Source organism: Melospiza georgiana, chromosome 7, assembly GCF_028018845.1.
Source record: "Melospiza georgiana isolate bMelGeo1 chromosome 7, bMelGeo1.pri, whole genome shotgun sequence".
NCBI classification, from domain to species: Eukaryota; Metazoa; Chordata; class Aves; order Passeriformes; family Passerellidae; genus Melospiza; species Melospiza georgiana.
In genome coordinates, this window is record NC_080436.1 from 37,153,006 (window position 1) to 37,175,247 (window position 22,242).

At 44.2% G+C, this 22,242-nt stretch overlaps 1 protein-coding gene across 1 annotated transcript in view; it reads right to left on the bottom strand.

Annotated features, from left to right (window-relative positions):
* Window positions 1–21,598: 21,598 nt before the first annotated feature.
* Window positions 21,599–22,242, bottom strand: part of GTDC1 (glycosyltransferase like domain containing 1) — a 174,341-nt gene continuing 173,697 nt past the window's right edge. Inside the window, exon 11 of the mRNA XM_058028531.1 lies at window positions 21,599–21,776. Within this exon, the coding sequence (XP_057884514.1) occupies window positions 21,747–21,776 (30 nt within the window). The 3' untranslated portion in view covers window positions 21,599–21,746. The remainder of the gene's footprint in view (window positions 21,777–22,242) is intronic.

Genomic DNA, 22,242 nt, shown 5'->3' on the forward strand with positions numbered 1-22,242 from the left:
TTAGTTATGGACTTTAGGCTGCAATTCATAGCCAGAGCATGGAGGAGATTTAATTCAATAGTGGCTGGGGTCACAGGAAGAGGGTGCCAAGAGTAGCAGACCCTGTAGTAAGATATCCTGAGAAAGACAGTCACTGGAGGCGCAGAATGTACTGGATGCTTTTGTGGGAGCTTACAGGAACCACAGGGGGACAGTAATCAAAGCCCTCCAGGAAAGTTAATGCTTTAGAGAGGAAAGCAGGGAAGGCTGGAGGGTGGGCTGGCAGCCTGCAGGGAGAAGCCTCTTGGTTTGAGATGGGTGTTCTTGGATTTCAACATCCCCACCTGAAAACAAAAAAAAAAATAATGGCTGGAACTGGCTCGTGCTGGAGAAAAGCAGGTAAACTGCATTAAATGGCACTGAAACCCCTTGCCTCCATTTATTAGCTCTTACAACAACTTAATAAAAAGAAGCAGCTTCATAAAGGTTTGCACGATATTTCTATTATATTTTTTTTGCTGGGAAATGCTAAACAAACCAAGTCCAATTGATACAGGTGACTTTTTAGAAGAGTAGAAAACCGTGTTTGTGGAAAATACAGGATGAAAACATAATCCAGTGAAGTGCCCCTCAATGCCTTTTTCACAGCGATTTTCCTGACTGCAAGGATAGCAAGGAGGGCTGGGAGGGCCTGGCTTCTGGGCTGAAGGGTGTTTCTGCACAAAAGGAGATAATTGAGGGAGGCTCAGGAACAAAACTACCATTGCTTGCAGGTACTCGCACTGTGTGCTCATTGCTTTGCACAGAAAGATTTTCAATGGAGCTTTTTAAGCCTTTACTGTAATGTTGGAAGTCATTTATTTTACACCATGACACAGACCCTACATTAAAACTATCACTGCCAGGAGTCCCTGCGAATGTAACTATTTTTATGGACCAAATGTTGTGGGTCAATGTTTTAACACGGGCTTGTTGTACAGTATATTGCTCAGTAAAGTGTCCCTCCACTGCAGGCGTTTAATGGTCTGTCTGTTGCGGAGCCCATTACCACAATTCTGCTCTCTTCCTTGGCTTTATTAAAGCCCAGAGAGTCAGAGATGCCCGTGGGTGGCACAGGGCACAGACACTTTTCTAAAGTGACCTGCAAATACTCCAGGTTTAAGGTGAAGAGTCCCAGCACTAAGCGGCTGCAATCGCACAGGACTCCTTCTCAGGGAAAAACAGCTAAAAACTTCCACGAGATATTTTTTTTTTTTTAATTTTTTTTTTTTTAACATAACACTGTGGCCACTGTCCTAGATTTCCCTGGCAAGCAGACAGAAAAAATAAAAAAAAATCTCTCCCCCCGGTGCCGGGTGAAGCCTCCCAGCCCAGGGTTGGGATGATGCTGCACGAGGGGTCCTGTCCCCATCCCAGCACTTCCAGCCAGAAGTTCATTTTTGGCGAGCTGCCAGAGGAGGGTGCTCTGTTGTTAGAGGAAGACCCTCCAAATTGCAGAGGCTGACAGAGAACAGAGGAGCAGGAATCCTCTCTACCTTACATCTCCCTTCAGGAAAGAGACACTCTGGTGTCTGCCTTTTTTTTTTTTTTTTTTTTTCCCTTTCCTCCCCCTCCTTTTTTTTTGTCTCGTTCTGTCACTCTCTGGTTCTTTTACAATAGCAACAACAATGATCTTGTCTAAATGATTTCACAGGCTATTATTCAGGCACTCAACTTTTAACATTTCAATTTTGTCATTTTGTTGCTACACAAAAGGTGCACTTCTCCAGTATAATGTTCTGAGAATTATGTCAATGAGCAGTAATGGCTTTTAACATTAACTTGATCATTAACAACTACATTATCTGTGGCATAATCAGCACCTCAGTCTATTGTGTCATATTACTGTACAGATTTTGGAAATGAAGGCCCAGTCTAAGCAAAAGTTCCCTCCATTACGCTGTGATTTTTCTTTTAACTGAAATGCTTTTAAAACACTTAATAATTTTTTGTGAATACTTTAAAATTGGGTTTATTTCAGTTTGCTTTACGTCTGGAAATAGCGAATATTTTTAAAAATTTTTTTAAGAGCATCCAGATTGGGATTTGAAGTAGGTCAACTAGGCAAGTTTATCTAAACCAGCACAAGCTGCAGACCAATTCCAGAAAGGGTATCTACTTTGAAAGTTGCTCATGTCCAAAGCCTGCTCCATTTTTACATCAGTTTTACTCAATCTGTTCCATAAATTTACCAACAGAAGCTCTGCAGATGTTAATGCTTTTATATTGCTAGACAGAGGTTTGCCAATTTTAATTTGCCCTTGCCAAGGAGTCAAAGGTGACTCGAGAGTTTCCAGTTAATTTTCCATGTTTCCTAAATAAAACTGCCCTAAGATTCACCTCCACACATCCTTCTTGTTTGTTAACAAATCCCACAGCCTTTTGTCCATAAATTCATGTTCTTGGGCACAACCTTTCCTGGGAGAGAAGGATCAGCATCCCTAACTCCTCTTACATATTGAGGACCAGTGGTTTAACTGTGGGGAAAGCCTTTGCCACTCCAGATGGAAGTAAATCTATTGACTTTAATTGAGCTATGCTGATTTGCTCCAACCAAGCACCTGCCCAGCTCCCTGCTCTTCTCCAGGATCTCCCATTAGGATCTCGGACACGATGACCTCTCATAAATCAGGATGTGGTGTGGCAACACCTGACTCTGGTATTCCCCCCTTCTTCCCAGACAGCAAAACAGCAAAGCCATGGGTAGGGAAACCACCATCAAAAGGTCACAGGCAACGCAGGGCCAATCCAGGATCCAAGTGAGTTCTCCTGGCCCTCACACGGGCGCTTTATCCACCGGACCGCGCCTGTCCACGTGTTAAAGATGAAGTGCCACGGATTCGTGGTCATCGTGTGCTCTGCTGCTTAAACACTTCACCAGCTTTAATGGCCCTGCTGGTCAGGGCTCCACCAGCCAGTGGTTGCACCAATGCTCTGGTGTGCAGGGGAGGTTTCCATGCTATCCAGGTTTACCAAAGGCAAATAGGAAAATGGTCCTGAAACTTGAGGGAAGCTTCTGAAGCACCAATAGAGCCCGCATGGAGTCACACACTAAGGGGAGTTTTTTAGGGTGAGCAGGGGTTCCCACATGGAAAAGGGCCTCCCGAAGTGGGAACAATCATGGAGAAGGCTCCTAGCTTGGTCAGAGAATTGTTCAATGCCCACCATGCAGTAAAAAATCCCAAAGAAGCTCCACTCTGCTGTGATGGCAGAGGACCCTTTATCTGCCATTTTCCACTTGACATGTCCTGATACACCCTAAATGCACAAACAATGAGAACATCAGGTCACAGGCACTCCCAAAAATCGGGAAACCTGCAGCTTTGAAGAGGATGAGTGTTTTGTGGCTGCATTACTGTCTAACGCAGCCAGGAGCTGAATAGCAATGAAAATAATCATTTAGCTCTATGTGTAAATAATTTCATTCTAACAACAGTTACAATCATAACAATAATGAAAACAATCACAGAGACTCAGAGAAGCATTAGAAAGATGCCACATTTAATTTACAGAGTTAGTTAAGCTAAGTCTTACATGAAAGAAATATTTTTAATATAGTAATTAGATATTTGTTGGAAAATTCTTGCCTTATTCTTCAACCAGTTTTTCACTGTGGTTATTTTTAGATGTTACTGTGGTTCCTAGTGTTGATAACACCTCTGGCTATGGGCTCAAATATGTGCTGGGGCAGCTTCAGTGCTACAGCACCAGCAGCAATGCCACTGCTCTCCAATGGGAGAGAGGGATATGGACACACTGCTGTATCCCCAGGGAGCAACAAGGAATTCAGGTTCAATTTTCAGGCTGAAAAAGTCTCCTTTAGAAACTGAAACCCCTGGGCATCTAGTGAGTGTGATCCAAGCAGAGCTCCTTGTTTTAGGACAATTTAAACGAAAAACTGAAACAAGATAAAATCTTTCTTGGAACTTTGTGAACAAGCATGAGCAGGCATGAAATCAGCTTTAAAGAAGATGGAGGCACGTGGGTGCCTGGACAGCTTTTCACAGTTGTGCCACTGGGATGTGGTTACACATCTCCACTTGGGAGAAGGCTCAGGTAGATTAACATTTAAGGCCACATGCCTGAGGTATTTCACTCTTAAAAGTGCATTCACTCCAGAAATAAAAACTTTAGTTTGCACACTCACAATGTCATGTCTTTGTTGATTTTTTTTCCCAGTAATTCCATTAACACAAATCACAAGACTGTCAAATACCCCAGGACTAGGAAATCACAGCCCAACAAGCAACAGATGCTCTTTTGGAGGTTTTAAATAACATTCATTCATTTTTCAAATCCCACAACACGAACTACCTACAACTTATCCAGCGCAAAACCCAACACAAAGCCTGTAAAATGCACCACCCTACCTTAGTCACTGCTTCAACTAATTTTAGTCCAGGGACTATCTCAAGAAATGAGAAGGAAAACCTAAGAGGTTTCACACAAGCTGCTTGTGTTTCAGGACGGAACTATAAGCTTGAATGCAACAAAATTATGATGTCATTGAACACAGCAAAAGCTGCAGGGACACACAGTGTTTTCATCACAGCACTACTACTGCAGTCACATTTGAAAGACTACAGCATCTTCAGACTGTAATTATAACTGTTGTTGTTTCTGTGGTTTCAAAGATAATAGAACTCGCTCATAACGTTTACACAATGCCAATGTGCTGCATGCAAAATTCAGACCCAGCGTCACAGGCGAAATATTCCCACCAAGATACCTGCAGACCAGCAGGTTATGATTTAGTATCATTGTGAGCAGGAAATAAAAATGCAACACCAGAGATACAACGCCCAAATCCTTCCACCTAATCAGATAAACCAAGTTAGACTTGCCTGGTTAACTGAAGGACAGATTCATCTCTGGAGAAACAACCAATTGCAAGGCCATCGTGGCTTGCACGTCCTCATCAGCATTCCCCAATGCAGAGACATCACGAAAGATGAAAAAAACTCCAGCAGCAAAGACAACTGACAGTGGTGGGGGGAAGTGGAGGGGAAAATTAAACCATTCACCAGTGCCCCTGCTGCCCAGCCTCCTCCCAGCCCATCTGAGGTGTGGGTGGGGTGGTGCCTCTCACCCCAGCACAGGGAGCTCACAGCTGTGCCTCCCGCCAGGTGCTGCAGGTGGGGTGTCCAGGAGCTCCTTCCAGCCAGGAATCACCTACAGCTGCTGTGCAGGGAAGGACAGAGTGGGTCTCACACAGTTAATGGATAAGTTCGCTCATCTTCACCACCTTGCTGTTCAGCTTCGCCCACAGAGGTGCAAAGAGAGGCAGATGTGGCATTTGGCAAGCTGTCAAGGCACATCTTTCTTTTTAAAAGTAAGGTGCATTTCCCTGGCTGCTCTCAGCCCAGCCCTTCTGTCTGTGACAGCTCTGCTGTCAGCACTCAGGATGCCCTTTTCAAACACGGGCAAGCAAGAGCTGGGTGATACAGGGGAAAACAGCCATTTTCTCCAAGAGCAACCCAAAATGGAGACCTGCACTCTCCACCTCACTCTTTTGCTGAGAGCTGCCCTCAATCCTTGCGGACTATTCCTCGTGGAGGTGTTCTTTCACCAGACACCAGGCAGGCCAAATTCACCTCCCTGGACCCACCAGCCATGGGTGCAGCCATCCGGCCACGCACACAGGGTCTCATGCTGCACCCGTAACATGACACAGGGTCCAGATGCCACCACCCTGCCATCAATCATAGGCACAACACATAAACTTTCAGTTTTACCAGCGGTGTCATTTTTATTGTTTCATCCATCACACTGCACTCCTCACTCTGCAGGCAGTCTCTCCCTCTAAGTATTTCTTGGAGTTGTGGAGCCTGAGGACAGAATTGAAGCTTTGGAAGTATCATAAAGGTTATTCCCATTGACACCCACCACAATCTTATTGTCTCTCCAGCTAAATAGTAGAGGTCACTTGGAAAGTTAATGGTGATGCTGCTACCAAGAGTCTTGTGATGCCTGCACTTCCTGTCAGAAAAACACTCAAAGTGAATCTGAAATCAAAGTAGACAAAGCTAAAGTTCTGCTTATGAATGTCCCACCCAGTCATGGCAGTGTTGTCTCCTTTGATTTCAAATTCACTTTGAAACTCTCCAAACAGGAGGCACAGCTCTACCTTGGGAGCAGGAGATGCAAAGTGGGAGCTCCACCCTTTTACTTCTCACGTAGCTGGTGCTAACAGGCCTAACAAAAGCCATAATAAGCCCCTAATGCCAATTCCAAAAGGGAATTATCTACCCACGTTACCCTTTGGTGCTTGTGGTGGCCGGCATGGGCATACAGGGATTTTTATTATCCCAGAAACCATCGAGTGCAAATGGAGCAGCTCATTCCAGCTGAACCAGGACTTTCTGCATGAGAGTTTGGAAAGTAGTTTCCTTCTTGGAGCTGAGATGGGATTTTTCTGGCTGAAGCAAAGTGGGAAATTGTCCACAGTCCTTAACTTCCACTCCTAGCATATTTTCACTCAGTAATTTGCAAGCAAAACAGTCCAGAAAATGCTTGGTCAGAGCAACAAGTTTTTACAGCCACTTTATTTGAAAGAGCAGAATATTTTTGGTAATGTAGTTGGAATGACAGGCTCCCTAATTTTTCAGTACAACATTTGCTGCTTTTGCACACATTTATACCTTTGGATCTAGAGATGAAATTGAGTAGCAACTGCACCATGAGTGGTTTGAATTCTCAGTGAGGAGGCACGAACAACTTTCCTCTCTCCAGAGCATGGGGGGAGCAATAGACCCACTGGAATGATAAGAGAGGACATTTTTCATGGGGACCAAAGCTCCCAGAGCAAGCCAATTCCTGCCTTCACAGTGCTCCTTCTTTCCTGATGACACTTAGCTGGGAGCTGGGAAGGGCAAAGCTGGCAGACTGGAAGATTGCCTAATGTGCTGTGACTGACATGTAATCGAATATTCAACCACTGGTCCTCGTGTCGGTGGCAAAGCGAATATGACACCCTTCAGCTTAGTTGCGATCACGCCTCGTTCTTCTGCAAACAGTTTCGTAAAGGTGCAGCCTGGCTCCTTGATGAGGCGGATGTGTGAGATGGGAGAGCAGTCACGGAGGTCACCTGCTGCTGGGAACGTGCCGGGGCCCTGCCAGGGACTGACCTTTAAATGCCAACCGCATCCCTGCCGTGCCCCCGTGCCGAGGTGGGACCGCCACACGCTCTGCTCGCACAGCCACCGTCGTGCTCGCTGACCTGGACAAGCCACCTGTTCAGCATCAGAGGGGTCTTTATCTCTCGGAACATTTTTGGATATCTGTCAGTGCCAAGGGAAAAAAAAACAAAACAAAAAAAAAAAGACAGACACGCACATACACACTTAAAAAAAAAAAAAAAAAGAACATTTGGACGTGAGAAACCCCAAGGGAAGGAACTCAGATGTTCGGGTCAGGCCTTAGAAAAGGTATCAATTCTTCTTTCCACTTAGCACAGGCTGCTGCCTGCCCAGGCTCTTTGTCTCTGCCCTCTTCCCAGTACAGAAAGCATTTCCCTTTTAAATGACATCTGAGCGCTGACATGCTGGAGGCACCCATCCTGCATCATCTCTGGCAGATGGTGCAGCTGGCCACGATTTTCGGGATTGCTTAAATAAAACCACAGTGCCATATCAAGAAATGTAGAGAAAACGCTCAACAGTGCTTAAGATGTTTAAACATCACAAACTGTCTAAGACTTCAGCTCGCTGCACTGCGCATTTTTGGTGATGTAACTGTTCTTATTGATGGCAACAGTGAAATCTCCATCATGACTCACTTCATTTTCTTTCTGGGAGGCAGAGGCAAATCCTATGATATTCCTGCTCTGACCCAATATTAGATTCTTTCACCTTGCTATGCTAGGAAGTTTGGACAGCTGTAACAAGTCAAATGCTTGAGGTTTTTGGAGAAGGGAGCTGCCATGCTGACAGCATCAGGTCTGGGATGCCCTGATGCCATCAGACAAGAAGCTGACCCACTGCCACAGCCCACAAAGCCAGAAGCACCTCTGCATGGCTTTCACAGACATCCAGGCAGTTTCAGTGTAAGCAGCAATGCTCAAGCCAACATAAATGCTGTTTTTCCTTTTCCCCTATGGTTTTGCTTGCCTTGAGCTAATTAGCCTGATGGCCATTTCCCTGCTCCCCAGGGATACCACGTTTAGTGGTATATGTATTTTGGGAAAAAAAAGCCTTTTAAGTGAAAATTGTCATTGTTGTATCCAGGAGTCATGCAGTTCTTTTCAGCTCTACAATAAGTCTTCAGCTTTTCTGCTAGTGATTAAAAAGGTGGGATACTGGAAAATAGTAATGTTAGGAAATTTTTAGTCATAACTAAATGAAATGTGCTGTTATGAAAGTGAAAAAAGGGATTTAATTCCAGCTTAGCAGGGCTCCTTCAAAAGTTTAAGCCCTGGTAGACCCCAAAATATGTGAGATAACCTTGCAGCATTTGTGAAGTTACCACAAGAAAGCCATCACCTGTAGGGGTCAAAGGAGACCTCTCCCATCTGCACTGCAGTAAAGCTACTGAATCCAGTGATATCTGGGAGTCTGCCTAAAATTTACTGCCTTCTCCAACGAGTGAGGCACTTGGGATGCCTCTCTTGAGGCAAAATGAAGGGGCCTTGTTTTTATTCTCCAAACCCTCCTCAGCATCATCTTGCCTCAGGAAAGAGTGCCTGTCATGGCAAAGCGGAGCAGCTTGCAAAGATATTCAGAAAGTTCAACATGAAGCCAGTCCCTGAGAAGCTGGGATGAATTCAGAAAGTTCAACATGAAGCCAATCCCTGAGAAGCTGGGATGCATTCCTGTGCAGTTGCAGGCAGGTATTTATTTACTGTGCATACTGACTGGCAAACCTCGAGACATTTCAGAACGCCATCACCCGGGGGCATCACCCCAGCATCATCCCCACATTGCCTTCCCTAAGCTAAACCAGCTGGGAAAGCAGCAGGGAAAGGGCAGGGGGAGCTCTCCAGAGCTGCTCTCACATCTCTCCATGAGGGCAGAGCCGTGAGAGGGGCAGCTGGCTGCCCACCATGGGGAGCATCACGCAGCTCCACTCCGCGCAGGCACCTCCGGCCGCAGATGTCGGCTTTTACTGCTCAGGTCTCCCCGGCCACTGGGCCACCTGTACAACACGCTTACAGCAATTATTCTCTTGCTGTTTGTGCTGGAATAATCTTGGCAGGAAGCAGCAGTTAAATCCAGGCATAATTTTTTTACACCGTGTGTAACGCAAAAATCACCTCTTGGACAAGCAACACGCTCTCGCTGCCTTCTTGGTGGAATATGGTGTTTCTTGTCCCATCATAAATTGGCCAGAATTGGTATTTAATATCTGAATGTCTCCATTCCATGCCCAGATTGCAATTCCTGAAAAAAGGAAGGGAACTTTTACAAACTCTGGATTTTAGATGTGGGATACTGTTGGCCCTTTCTCAAATGCCAAGATGGTGAAAGGCAGCCCCATCACAGAGTTAGGTTTGAATGGAGGCCTCAGATTCAAACACAGATCCAGGATTTGAATGTGGCTTTGGGATTCAATCCCATTCCCAGCCATATCCATTTGATGTAGCAGAACAGGCTATCACACTGGCTGAAAAAGCACTTGGAGCATCTATTGCCTTTTTTTTTCAAGTGAATTTCATATTCTCTTTGCTCAAACTTAGAGAGAGGTGACATGACTGAATATTACAAGAACATCATTTGCTGCTGCTGCCACTGCTGTTGAGGATATACAGTAGGTTTTTCCCCTCTGTTTGCTTTAAAAATTAGGTTGCTAATGATAATGTTCCTCTCATAGATGATCTTGTACTTTTTAATGATACCCATAGTTTTCGTCCACATAAATGACTAAATCCTCACAGAAATCTCTGTCTTGATTAGCACTCCTGCTAGTAAAATTTCACATACTAAATCAGTACCAGCTGTAGCAAGAAAGAATGAAAAAGGCAAGTGTAAATGTTCCATATGCCCTACCAAATTGGCATCTGTGTCAGTAACCCTGTGTTTTTTTAAACAATTGTATACATACATTCTCAGAAGTGTTTTGCTCACAGGATTCTGCAAGCAAAATTTCCTCTGTTGGTACATCACTGAAATGTCACATCTAAAAAAACCCCAGCAAGGAGTTTTGCTGCTTCTCCTCCCTACGCCCAACCCCGGCGCGCCATTCAGCGAGTTGCCCCGAGTTTGCCACACCTTTGTTGCGGCGCCCGCTCCACGTAACCCGACTCTGGGACACTCCTGCAGAGCTGCTCCACATTTAGCCCTCGGTCATTAGCAGCACCACCGAGAGCCAAAGCTGCTGAGGCGCTGTCGTGATTTCCAAGCTGAATCCAGAAGCAAGGACTCGGGTTCCAGCCCGGCTGCTGGGGAATGCTGCTCCCACGAGCCAGCAGCTCGTCTTTCGCGTGACTCATGAGTGGTGATGGTGCAGGAGGGAGCTCAGCCCAGAGCTCTGACCCAGAATGGGCAGTGACTCAGCTCCATCCTGCAAAATCACGGTTTGGGTGCAGGGTAGGTGGTGGTTGCAGCCTCTTGGATGGGCCTGGCAGTTGTAACCTGGCTGAGCAGCACCTGCTCCATCGCTCTGCTGTGCAGCAGGAAAAAGCCTGGGATACAATACAACAAATATCAGCACAATGCAACTTCCAAATAACCAACTACCTCCTCAGCAAAAACACTTTCAAGTCAACTTACGCCTATCCAGACACTGGAATTCAATCAGTATGGCAGAATGGGCTTGCAAAGTTAAACAAGCACTAACTAGGGCTCCAAATGGGTAGCAAATGCCTCAGCCTGCTGTGGAAAGGTGATAAGGAGCCAGACTGCCCGCTGGTGTAAGCCAACCTCACTTCACTGGCCTTGGGTGGAGCCGTGCTGATCAGCAGCAGCTGAGCGCCTGATCTCAGCACACCCCAAAGCCAGCCATCCTCTTTCCCTGGCATGGGATGATGGCAAAGTACACAGGAAAAATTAAGGAGTAGTTAAGGGCATTAATAGGATGTTTCTGACAATAATAAAATATTTCTCGCATTTCCAAAAGTCAGGAAGACCCCCTTTCCTCACACTCCTGGCCATGACAAAGTGGTGACACTTGTTCTGATTTTTTTCCAGTGCAATGTGGAGTGTATATTTGCACATCATGTCATGCCTGTCCATGGTAATCAGAAGCCATTATTTCCAAAAGCTCAAAATTCCCTCCTGGACTCTGGCATGCCAAGTTTTACTTCACAGAGATTTCTTTTCTTTCCTTTTTTTTTTTTTTTCTTCATGGCTGATTTATAATTGCTGCAAACAGAAGTTTATAATGGAAATGCTGACAAAACCATAACTACAGTGTCACGTTAACACTACCATTGCTGCCTCTTTGTCAGACGTTCCTTTAACCCAATGAGCCAAGACTTGGACAAAGTAGCAACAAAAGCCCAGAACACACAGGGCATAGGAGACAGAGAGGAGAAGTGGAGACAAAACTCCTGGAATGAAATCCTTGCCTCAGTGAAATCAAAAGGATTTTATCCTTGGTGTCTAGTCTCACTTCTGCCAGACACTTGCTGTACGATTTGGACAAATTTATCCTCTGCAAAATGGACAGGAAAATATGTCCTGCACTTACCTTACAAGTGTTGTAGCATGATTAGCAAATCACGCTCTTAAAGGAAGCAGGGGAAGGCTGAGGATAAATATAAACACTACCTACATATTTACAACAAATATAGGCAAATATTCTTCTAGGAATCCTCTATGCATGGAAGGTGGTGGGATTTTTAGTGCTCTGCCTGTGTGTATTTACACAGAGACATTGATGCAACATTTCCCTGCAACACCCTCATTATTTGGGTCTTCTCTCGTGTTTGTGATTTTCAATTTTATTTCTGGCTTAGGTCTCATTCCTGACATTTTTATGTAGGTTTTGTATGCAATAATATACATACATTAGATGGTGTTGAAACCATCAACCCAAATTACTATTTTTAGCATGATGCAGAGGATGGGACAGAGACATAAGTGACAATTAAAGAGAATGTATTCAGAGCTGTCATCAGCAAATATTTTTTTTCTCTTGCCAGAAGTCCTGGGTGCGTAGAAGGGCCTCCTAGGCAAAGTTTTTAAGGCAAAACATTCGGGTCATTCAAAAAAAACCCCAAACAAACCCACAAGTAAATGACATCACCAGGAGGCTGGGCTGCTCTAAGGTTCCCAATCGCCGACTTTGTGAGAAAACTCTTATTTGCTCCCTCAAATTGCTGATCTGCCTCTCTGCTTCTGTACTACCCATGCACAGTGCCTGCAGATGTATATAATTTACAGAGCTTTCCTCATCAAGGGGATTAGGCAGCCCTCTTTCAATATGTATAAGAAGTACAAACACACACTTACCCACTATGTTTTACGCCTGCCTGCAACAAACAGCTGAACAGATTGTGATGAAATTCAGACATTGACAATCTGACAAAAAACTTCTTTTTTCCCTTAAAATCTGGCTTCCAGAAGTTTTGCAAATCTAAATATTTTATTTGAATACCGCAAGGGCCCCAATCTTATGGAAAGCCAACGAAGCAAACATGGAGATACGTGTAGTTAAGGAGGGGGAGAAAAAAAATAGCACAGACACATACACAAAACACATCTATTTGGTGCAACTTGCCAATTTTCACAATGACTCGGGTGCGTTTTCTCTGCCTGGCTCCTGAGACTGTAACTAGACTCCTCTAATAAGCACTTTTTGCCCACCAGAGTGTCAACGGTGCTTTAGCAGTAGTTTCAGTGTCAAATTGCCCTTTCCTCAGCAGGGATTGTTAAGCCTTTCTGTATTATACTTCCAAGACTCTCACGAGCTGGAGTTGGGAGATATAATATTTTCTTTGAAGTTTGCATTTCACAACACACTGGGATGCAAACAAGCTCCAGTTTCTCAGTAGTCAAACAATTCTGGCACACAGGGACTAGGACTAAATATTGTACCAAATTTTCTAATTACGTCTTTGTGATATTTACTACGCGATGTTAGGTGAAAGCAGATCCTAATCAATATAAACCCCCTTGTCTAAACAGGACATCTGGGCTTTGAAATATTCTGTTTGTTGTCTAGAAATTACCCTGTAGCAAGCCACTGTAACAATATAATATCTTAGTCATGGAAAACTTTGGAGTATTTCTGATAAACTTATCATAAACAGATGAGTGCTTTCTCTCTCTCAGTATTAAGGTGATGTAAAAAGTGAAGATAAAAGTCAGCTGTATGCATAAAATCACAGAGGCTTTTGCCAACAAAATGCTGTGTTTACAAGTTTAAAAGATCCAAAGTCTGAAAAGGCAAAAAATTAGGATTCTTAAAGTAACACTAACTCAGCCACATGGCACATCCTGGCAAGCACATTTAGCAAAATAAACATTAGCATATTCATATACACATTTCTAGAGCAACGTATTTTTAATGTGGCCAAACTAATTCAACAATGGGAATCTCAACTTTTCTCATTTCAAGGCCAGATTCTCAGCTGGCAGAGACATATTATTTCAACAAACCGACATCACCGACAGCAGCGGAGCAGCCGAGCCGCCTCCTCCCGAGCAGGCAAGTGCCAGAGTCTGCTGCACTTGGGATGACAAGTCTCTCTTTCTGACTTCATTATCAATATTCATACAACAAGACAGACAGATGTGACTGAGAATCAGCTCCTCAGATAGAATTCCTGAGCCTTCCACCACAAAGGCATTTGTGAGAGTCACTTTCCTGCCTGTGTTTTGTCACGTAAGGGAATCGGGAGGAATCCAGCCCCCCTGGCAGCAGGATTTCACAGCACAAGACAGGGGCAGTTGTGAGTCTTTGGCCCCGAATTTTGGATGTCGCTGATTTTCACTGATTCTCTCGGCTTTATCTGACAATTCCTTGACTTGCTCTTCCGACAGCAACAAGCTGCGCTGGAGGGGAGCATCTCCCCGCTCATCACAGCCGTGTCGGCGCGGGCTCCATCCCCACACCCCAGCCTTCCCACAGAGAAAGTTTTGTGTGCCGAGGACATTCTCTGTGGATAACGAGGCAGATCCGGGCTCCCAGAGCAGCTGCCTTCGCAAAGCTGGCTTATCCCATCACCCCCGAGCCGCCCTTGGTGGATGGAGAGGATCTCTGGATGGCGCTGGGCCAGCTGCACCAGCCCTTCTGCCATCCCAGCCTCCCGGCACATCCATCACACCAGGGCTCCACAGCCTGGGATAAGGGGATCTAAAAATGACACAAAGCCCCCTTTGCCCCACCTCAATATGACCTATGCTAAATCCAGCTTGGCTGGGGCTGAGGATCAAGGCCCTTAGACACTCTTAACTTAATGCTCCAGGTAGGAATGCAACTCCCCCCCATCAGCCCCTGTTTATTTTTATTTTTCCAGTGCTCAAGGTCCTGCTCAGGACTACAGCCCCGCTGAGTGACACGCTCCATAAATATGGAAAAACCACAAAATTCTCAGTTTAAAGTACGGTTACATGAAGAGAAGGCAGCAAGAGGCAATTGCATGCAAGTTGTTTGTATATACTATGTGTACATAGTTTGGTGTTTGATATGTTTTTTTGCCAAGGATCTTGAACCTCACCCAGCTGGACTTGGAGGCATCCGGAGTGAGTTGGTTAATTGCTAACAGCCTTCATAGAGACACACAGGGAATTAATCCTCAGATCACCTCTTTTCCCCTTTGCAAGTCACCAAAAAAAAAAAAAAAAAAAGAGAAAGAAAAAAAAAAAAAGAAAAAAAAGAGAAAAGCTTAGCTGTCCGTACTATTTCCAACAGTAAATGCTACCATTTCAGAGTTAGATATGAAAGGAAAAAAAATAAAACTGGAAAGCACTTCACACCTTTGAGCTCTGTAGCCTGTTAACAAACTGGAGAGATATTGGCAAAGAGGTTCAAAAGTTAGTAGGGGCGACAGACAGAAGAACAGACAGTGCAATTGCTTCATTTCCATAAGTGCTCATGCCAAAAAATCAGATCTGATTAATAATTAAAAAAACAAACAAACAAAAACCCCCATTATTTTCAGAATCAAGAATAAGCCTGACTGGAAAGTTCAGAAAGCCCCGGACATATGAAAACAAAAGGTTACGGGGCAAATCCTGACTTTGAGGTTTTTTTTTTAAGCCCTTGCACATGAGTTTAAGCCCTTGCACATCCCACAGGGACATCCACCCTCCCCTGGGACCCTCAGCCAGGAGCACCCAGGGCGCGGGGTGGGAATGGGCACCTGAGAGCCCTGGGCCAACTCCCCAGAGAGACCCCCAAGATCTAAAGATCCCCTGAATAATCCTATTCAGGGACAAGAATTATAACCATGAAGGGCAGAAATGGAGGGAAATGGGATCCTTCCTCAGGCCCCTGGCAGACACGGGGAGGACAATGGGGAAATCAGAGCTAGCACAAAAGTTTCCTCGAGTGCGTCTTCAGACGCTGCGGTTTCAGATGAGAATTTCCAGAGGCAGGAACTAAAAGAATATTGTGATTTTCTTTGGGGGATTAATCACTTAGCCGCTTGTTACCTTTTGTTAGAGGCATGACACCCCATAACCTTGCTGCACAAGGCACCAGATGTCCATTTAAATGTCAGTTTTGAAGGAAAAAATGTTTGTTTTCCCATCTGAGTCCACAAAGTTATTTTCTTTCTGCTAAAACCCCCATGAATTTTAAGGCAAGCAGACACCAAAACGTGTTACAAATGATACAGAGGGGTGCTGAGTTCTCTGGGTGAAACTAAATAAATAAATAAAGGCAGCCCTTCCTCCTGCTCACATTTGCTGGGGACACGTATCCCCTTACAAATAAAAAAAGTATTAAGAACATGTTATGAAAAATAACAAAGAATAGCAGAGAAATCTAAAAGTGAGTGGCACTTCAGATGGAGTTTAGCAAATTAAGTCATTGACCTGAAGAGGAGATTAATACCAAACAAGGTGCCCCTTCTTCTGAAGTAATGAATATTCTTCAAACAGCAAGGGAGCACTGACTGCTGTTTGATGCTGATGACATTGAAAATTTAGGAGAACAGAAATTCCATCATTTTTCATTTGTATGCAAATGCGCCTGTTCCAGAAATTAACCCCTGAACCCCATGTCAGTTTTCATCTGGAGGAATTCTCTTCGCTCGCATCACACAGCGCAGCCTTTGCTGCTATCCTGGGGTCACTGGGGCTTCCCCACACACAACAACACAAAACCCTAAAACAAAACAACCAACTGAAAAAAAAAAAACACCAAAAAAAAACCAAAAAAAAAAAAAAAAAAAAAGGGAAGAAAGTAGGGTGGGGGAAATTGGCCAAATCATGCCAGGCTTTGTTTCTCCCCATTAATGGGGTATAAAGGAGCAATAGAAGCCAAGCCTGTTGTAAAATGCACATCTCTAATGCCTGGCTCTGGGTCCTGGCATCATTGTCATGCAAAAGGCAGCTCTACCTCTTTAGGCAGAGCAGCACCCACTAATCACTTCCACTGGTGTTAAGGTGAACCTTGGGCCAATATACAACCGGTATTACTCTTCCTTTCAGCTCGGGCTTCCACTGTTAAAAAGTTCCTTTGTCACTTAGCACCTTAGACAAATGCGACTATCTGCATCTGAAGGGGAAAGAGATGATGGAGGTTTTTTAATTGATGTGGATTTAATTATGCTAATTTAGACAGCTGTAAAGCCTTTTCAGTAGAGCTGCATAATGGGACCAGCAAATACAGGTGTCCTTCACTGCAGGCGCTTAATGTTTAACCTCAGTCGTTTTGTAAGGAAGGGAAAATGCAAAGTAATGGTTAACCAGCAGAAAGCTCTATTTCTTGAGGACCTAAAGAGGACTCTTCACTTTGATTCTCCCTGCAATCCCATTGAGGGCTGCAGAAATCCACACACGCTGAGCAGAGCACAAATACTTTTCATTGCAGTGATGAAGATGAGGCTGAGGCAGAAACAAGAGGGTTCCGGCCTGCCACAGACCTCAGCATCCTGCACATCCTGTCCTTTGCTCAATTTAGGCCATCTCTGAATAAATGCTCAATTTGAGACAGCCCTTTCTTGTCCTCCTTTTTAAATCTGACCACCTACAGCACCAGCCACGATTAAAAGCAATAAGGTGTTTTCTTTGGGTATTTTCTTGATGTCTTATCCAGACCCCTCTGAGGCTGCTATGCCTCCACCTTTCCCAATATTCCTTATTCCACACCCTACATCCTTTCTCTAGGCTGGGGCTAACACCTCCAGGGACCATTTGGAGATACAATTCCCAGGTTTGGCTGGAGTTTGGCCAGTTTGGCTCCCCAGGGTGGTCATGCTCCATGGAATATCAGCGCTGCTCCCAGGGAAGAGCAGAAATCCTTGGACAAAGGTGAGGAAGGGACCACTGAGCTTTTTTAATATAGAAAGAATCACAGCCCAGATGTGGCTGTGGGTGTTGGAACCAGATGATCTTTAAGGTCCCTTCCAAACCAAACCTTTCTATGATTTTATGATTCTGTGATTCTTTGACTGCCAGAGACAGCCTCAGTGATCAGGTATCAAGTGTCCCCTTGGAGCTCTCCTGTTCAGTAGCACTGCCATATTTGTATGACCACTACTTTTTCTTTTTCTTTTTTTTTTTTTTTCTTTTAACAGAAATTGTTATTTATTAAGCAGTTATTAGAGCAGGAAAGAAACCTTTGGAATACAAGTTCTGGTAGACTTCACTGAAGCAATTTCAGGTGTTACTGGCTGATTTACTCATCACTCATTGCTGGTGCAGCAAGCACACTCTGCTCAGGAAGGTGGACTTTGGGCTGTGCTTTCCCCCCAGAACATCTCTTTTTCAAAGGAGTGCTGCCAGACTAGTGAATATGCTGGAAATATGTACTACACCATCAGATGGAGCTGATTTGGGTAAGGCAGGAGAGAGAAGATTAAATCCAGATATACAAAACTATCCACTGCTACATCTTTAGGTCTCCTGAGGCTAAAGAGATTGCAGAAATGCTCTCCCACCACACGATGCAGAGCATAGTCCCACTGGGAGCTGCTCTGCCTGCCTGTGTCTGTCTCCACCATGGTGGCACCTGGGCACTGCACTGTCTCTAATCACTCCTAAAGTGCAGTAGAAATGGGCTTTTATCCCATTTTACACCATGCTTATACGATTTTCCCAAAGTCACTGAGAGCAGAGATAGAATTTCAGATTTTTACTTTTTTTCCATTGTTTGATGCCCCATTGCAACCCCCTCTTTCCCCACCTTGCATTTCACCCCCTTAGCTCCAGGCACTGGCTATGGAAATCCTCTCCATTTTGGCAAGAGCTCCTGTTCTGGGAAATGCTGATGATGGGCACTGAGGGGTTAGCGAAGTATTGTTCTTCAACCAAATTTCCCAGCTTCCAAGTCTGCAAATTTGGCTGCCTGGATACAAATAATTCCCCCCAAACACGAAGTCCCCTCATCCCCTCAGCTCCTCCTCAGGAACACCAAGTGCAGAGTGCTCCACAGCTATTACATTCACATGCACACATTATATAAGCATTGCCTTGATGAGCTCGAGGGTGACAGTGTCATCGTTCCCTTCACCTCCTCTTTGCTCCAAGGCTGGATTCAGCACCTGAGGGCTCTCATGGCAGCTGAAGGGCCAAACACCAGTTAATCTGGGAGAAATCCTTCCCAACAACCACACCTGGCTTCCTGGCCCGCTTCCCCCAAATTCTCCTTGGTCATTCTGGCAGCTGGGACACCAACAATGCACTCGGGGCTGGGCTGAGCTTTCCTCTTGGCTGCTCTGAGCCCTCTGGTGCCATTTTCCTTCACTCACCCTTGGTTATGGTGAATGGTCTCCATTACGCTTTCAAATAACCTGATATCCATACGAAAGGCTTTGGGGTAGGCTTTATTTCAAGTGTTATCCATTTTTACATTTGCTCAATGCAGAAATGCAATAACTGGTCCTAGAGCCAACCAAATCCTGGTGCTTAGCCCAGCAGCAGATCCAATTTCTTCTCCATACTCAGGATGAAAATGCACAGGCTCTCTACCAGGGACATACAACATACCCACGTGAGCACTCTGTTCTGCATTTTAACAGACTTTAGGAATTTGTGGGAATTCTCTTTAACACTTGGGAGGAAAAGATCTGAAGAAATGCTCTAACAAAAAAAAATATACAAATGGGTGCTTTGATAACTATAAAGTTGCTTTCTTGGATCGAGAGCCCACATTAGGAACCAAATAAAATATTTAAAAGCAAAAATCTTGCAAAGTTTCCTCCCGCAAAAGGGAAAATATGGTCTATGCTATACCAGACCTTCCTTTTGCAAAATCTGTTTAGGAGTTGCCATGAAACAAGCAGGACTCAACAAAGAGTTTGACAATTTCTGTTAAAGTTGCATTTATACATATTTCTAGGAATGTTTGGTTTGATTTTTCTTTAAAACCAAGAATCAAGTTGCATTTCAGACCACATATAAATATAATTTTGCTCTCACATAATGCTTTGTATCTGGTGTAATTCCATTTACTGCAGTGGTGTTACCTTTCACTTACCCTAATGGGAACAAGAGCAGAATTACACTGATAAAAAAAGCTGCTCACAGAAAGAAACAACACTGGAATAAATACTTCCTCTGGCCTATTTAATATATTTGTTTGTCCAAATTGTAGCAAAGACATTTATTTCAATGAATATTGTTTGATCAGCAAGAGTAAACACTGATATGTCTTAAACACCAACATGCAGTTTTTACAATTCATCAAACAACACCTAAGATTGTTTAGCTGGTCAACTAAAAGAAACCACAAAAGGTTCCAGGTCATATAATTATACCCTTCTGTTTCCCAACTTTCTTAGAAATCTCTGCCTAAAAATAATCCCAGCATCCGGATGCCTGGCAGAATTGGCTTATTTAAAAACATGTAAAAACTCTTATTGCAGCCTTAGCCATTTTAAGGTCTGGGTGCTGACACAGTGCTTAGCACTGCTATATACCGCTTTCCATCTCCAAAGCACTTTACAAACATTAGCTAATTAATCCTCACAACACCCCTGTGAGGTAGGTAGGTAAGTATTGTCATCCAATTAGGTAAGTATTAAGCACTGTTATCCCACCAGATAAGTATTAAGGTCTCCCATTTTACTGGGGATCCTGAGGACAACAGGTTAAGTTGCTTACCAAAGGTCACAGGGGGAGCTGGTGGAACAAAACTTGGGATGCTTTGGTTTCTTGGGGGCTATTCAGGCATCCAGGCAGCACCCGGGGCTGCTTCCTCCACAAAGGCATCCCTCACCATCCACATGGAAATTAGGGCTTTCTATACCCCTCCAAGACACACAGGGATGGAAAAGATGTGCTTCAGGAACACAGCTTCCCTCTTTTTGGGGTGAGCAAGGAGGACATTGCCCAGCAAAGTTGTCAGGAAGTTTTTAAGAATAAAGGTCTTGGATCAGGGCATCTTCCTGTGGGCACACACAGACATCCATCCAAAATTATCACCAGGCCTTGCCAATCAAAAGCTCCTTCTTCCCCTCTGAATTTGCCTTTCTTTCCCACTATTCTACAAAGATGGACTCATATTAAAGCCTCACATCCATGCCACAAAGATATAAACCTTTCCACTGTGATTTGCATCTTCTGATCATAAAAAGCCCAATTTGAAGCCCCAGCTCAGAGGCTTCCACATTTGTAAGGGAGGCTTGAATCCTCAGATACACTTGGTGGGACAAATCCCTTTTCAGAGGATCTAGAGAACAGGACCAGCCCAGCACGCTTTGGGTTTAATCAAGTCTCAACAGATGTCAAGCTGGTGAAAAAACATCATCTGTCCCCCAGAGACAATGCCAGCGTTCACATCTGCTTCCAATTTCACTTCACTGCTGGAGAAAAAGTGAAAGCTCCTACTGTAACTCCACTTGGAGCTGCAGCTGAAAGTTAAAAAGTCTAAATTGGACTCGGTGATCTTGGAGGTCTTTTCCGACCTAAATGATTCCATGATTCCCTCAGAGACTTGGAGCCTGATGGGTTTTGTGAAGTCATTGAACTCTAGACCAGGGTGAGAAGGCCCCAAATCAGGAAAACCCACCCCAGTGAGCCTGCAGAAGGTGCAATCCTTGTCAGGGCACATTTCAGGGTCTGCCCAAGGTCCCATCACTTGTGATGGACAATCAGGACTGTCTTCTGTTTGGCAATTTGGCACTTGATTTATGGCAATGCCATCCAGCTTTTCTTCTGGATGCAAGGGACCAGCACAGAGATGCTCCAGCTCAAGCTGGAGCTGAGGCAAAGCCCAAGTGTTAAAAAAAAGAAAAAAAAAGAAAAAAAAGACCTTGACTAGGTTTCAACTGTGCTGATTTATGTTTTCAAGTGGAAGGCAGTTTTAGCTGAAGTAAACTATACAGTTTTTAGAACATTCAAAATTCATGGCAGTTTGATCCCACAGGACGTCAAACAAACACAAATGATTTGCCAGGAATCCCTGCAAATTAAAATAACCAAATCACACACGGTTCCAGCAAAAATCTTGAACCAACTCTAAGGTGGGGAAAAATAAGGATTAAAATGGAGACTTTTTATTTTATTCATCTACACAAAGACATCTCCAGTGCAATGCGCATCCAGATAACTGCACACAAAGAAGGAGCAGAAACACAACTTGAAACTCAAAACTCCTCCAACCCACAAACCAATAGGAAATAGACAAATGAAAATAAGAGTCATGAAAACATAAGGTCCATTTAGATTCTCTTGCACTCAGTGGAGTGGTTTTATTTTAACACAGGGCTGAAATAGAAAAAGGAGTTAATCTCAGAAAGCTAACACAAAATGCAGGTAACAGACATATCATGTGTGGTACAATCATGAGAAAGAAAACAGACAACCAAAACTGTGACAAGAATGTGCTTAGTTATATTCTTTCAAGCTTGGTCTGCCAGCATATTTTCCTTTTTTCCTTTTTTCTTTTTTTTTTTTTTTCCTGTGTACTGGTCACCAGTGTCTGCCAAAAGACTTTTCATGGATTTCTGCAATTCCATTCCCCCCCAAACGGAGGAAATGATGTTTCTCCACAACCACAGGACGCAGCTATAGGTTTTACACCACGATTTGTAGCTGTAAACTAACACAGTGACACGCCACCCCCCTGCCCAAACAACCAAGACCAAGCCAGTTGCAAAAATTCGGTGTGGGTTATGCAAAATGAAAGGATTAAAAAATGAAAAGAGCATTCACTTCATGTTGCTCCTGTAAA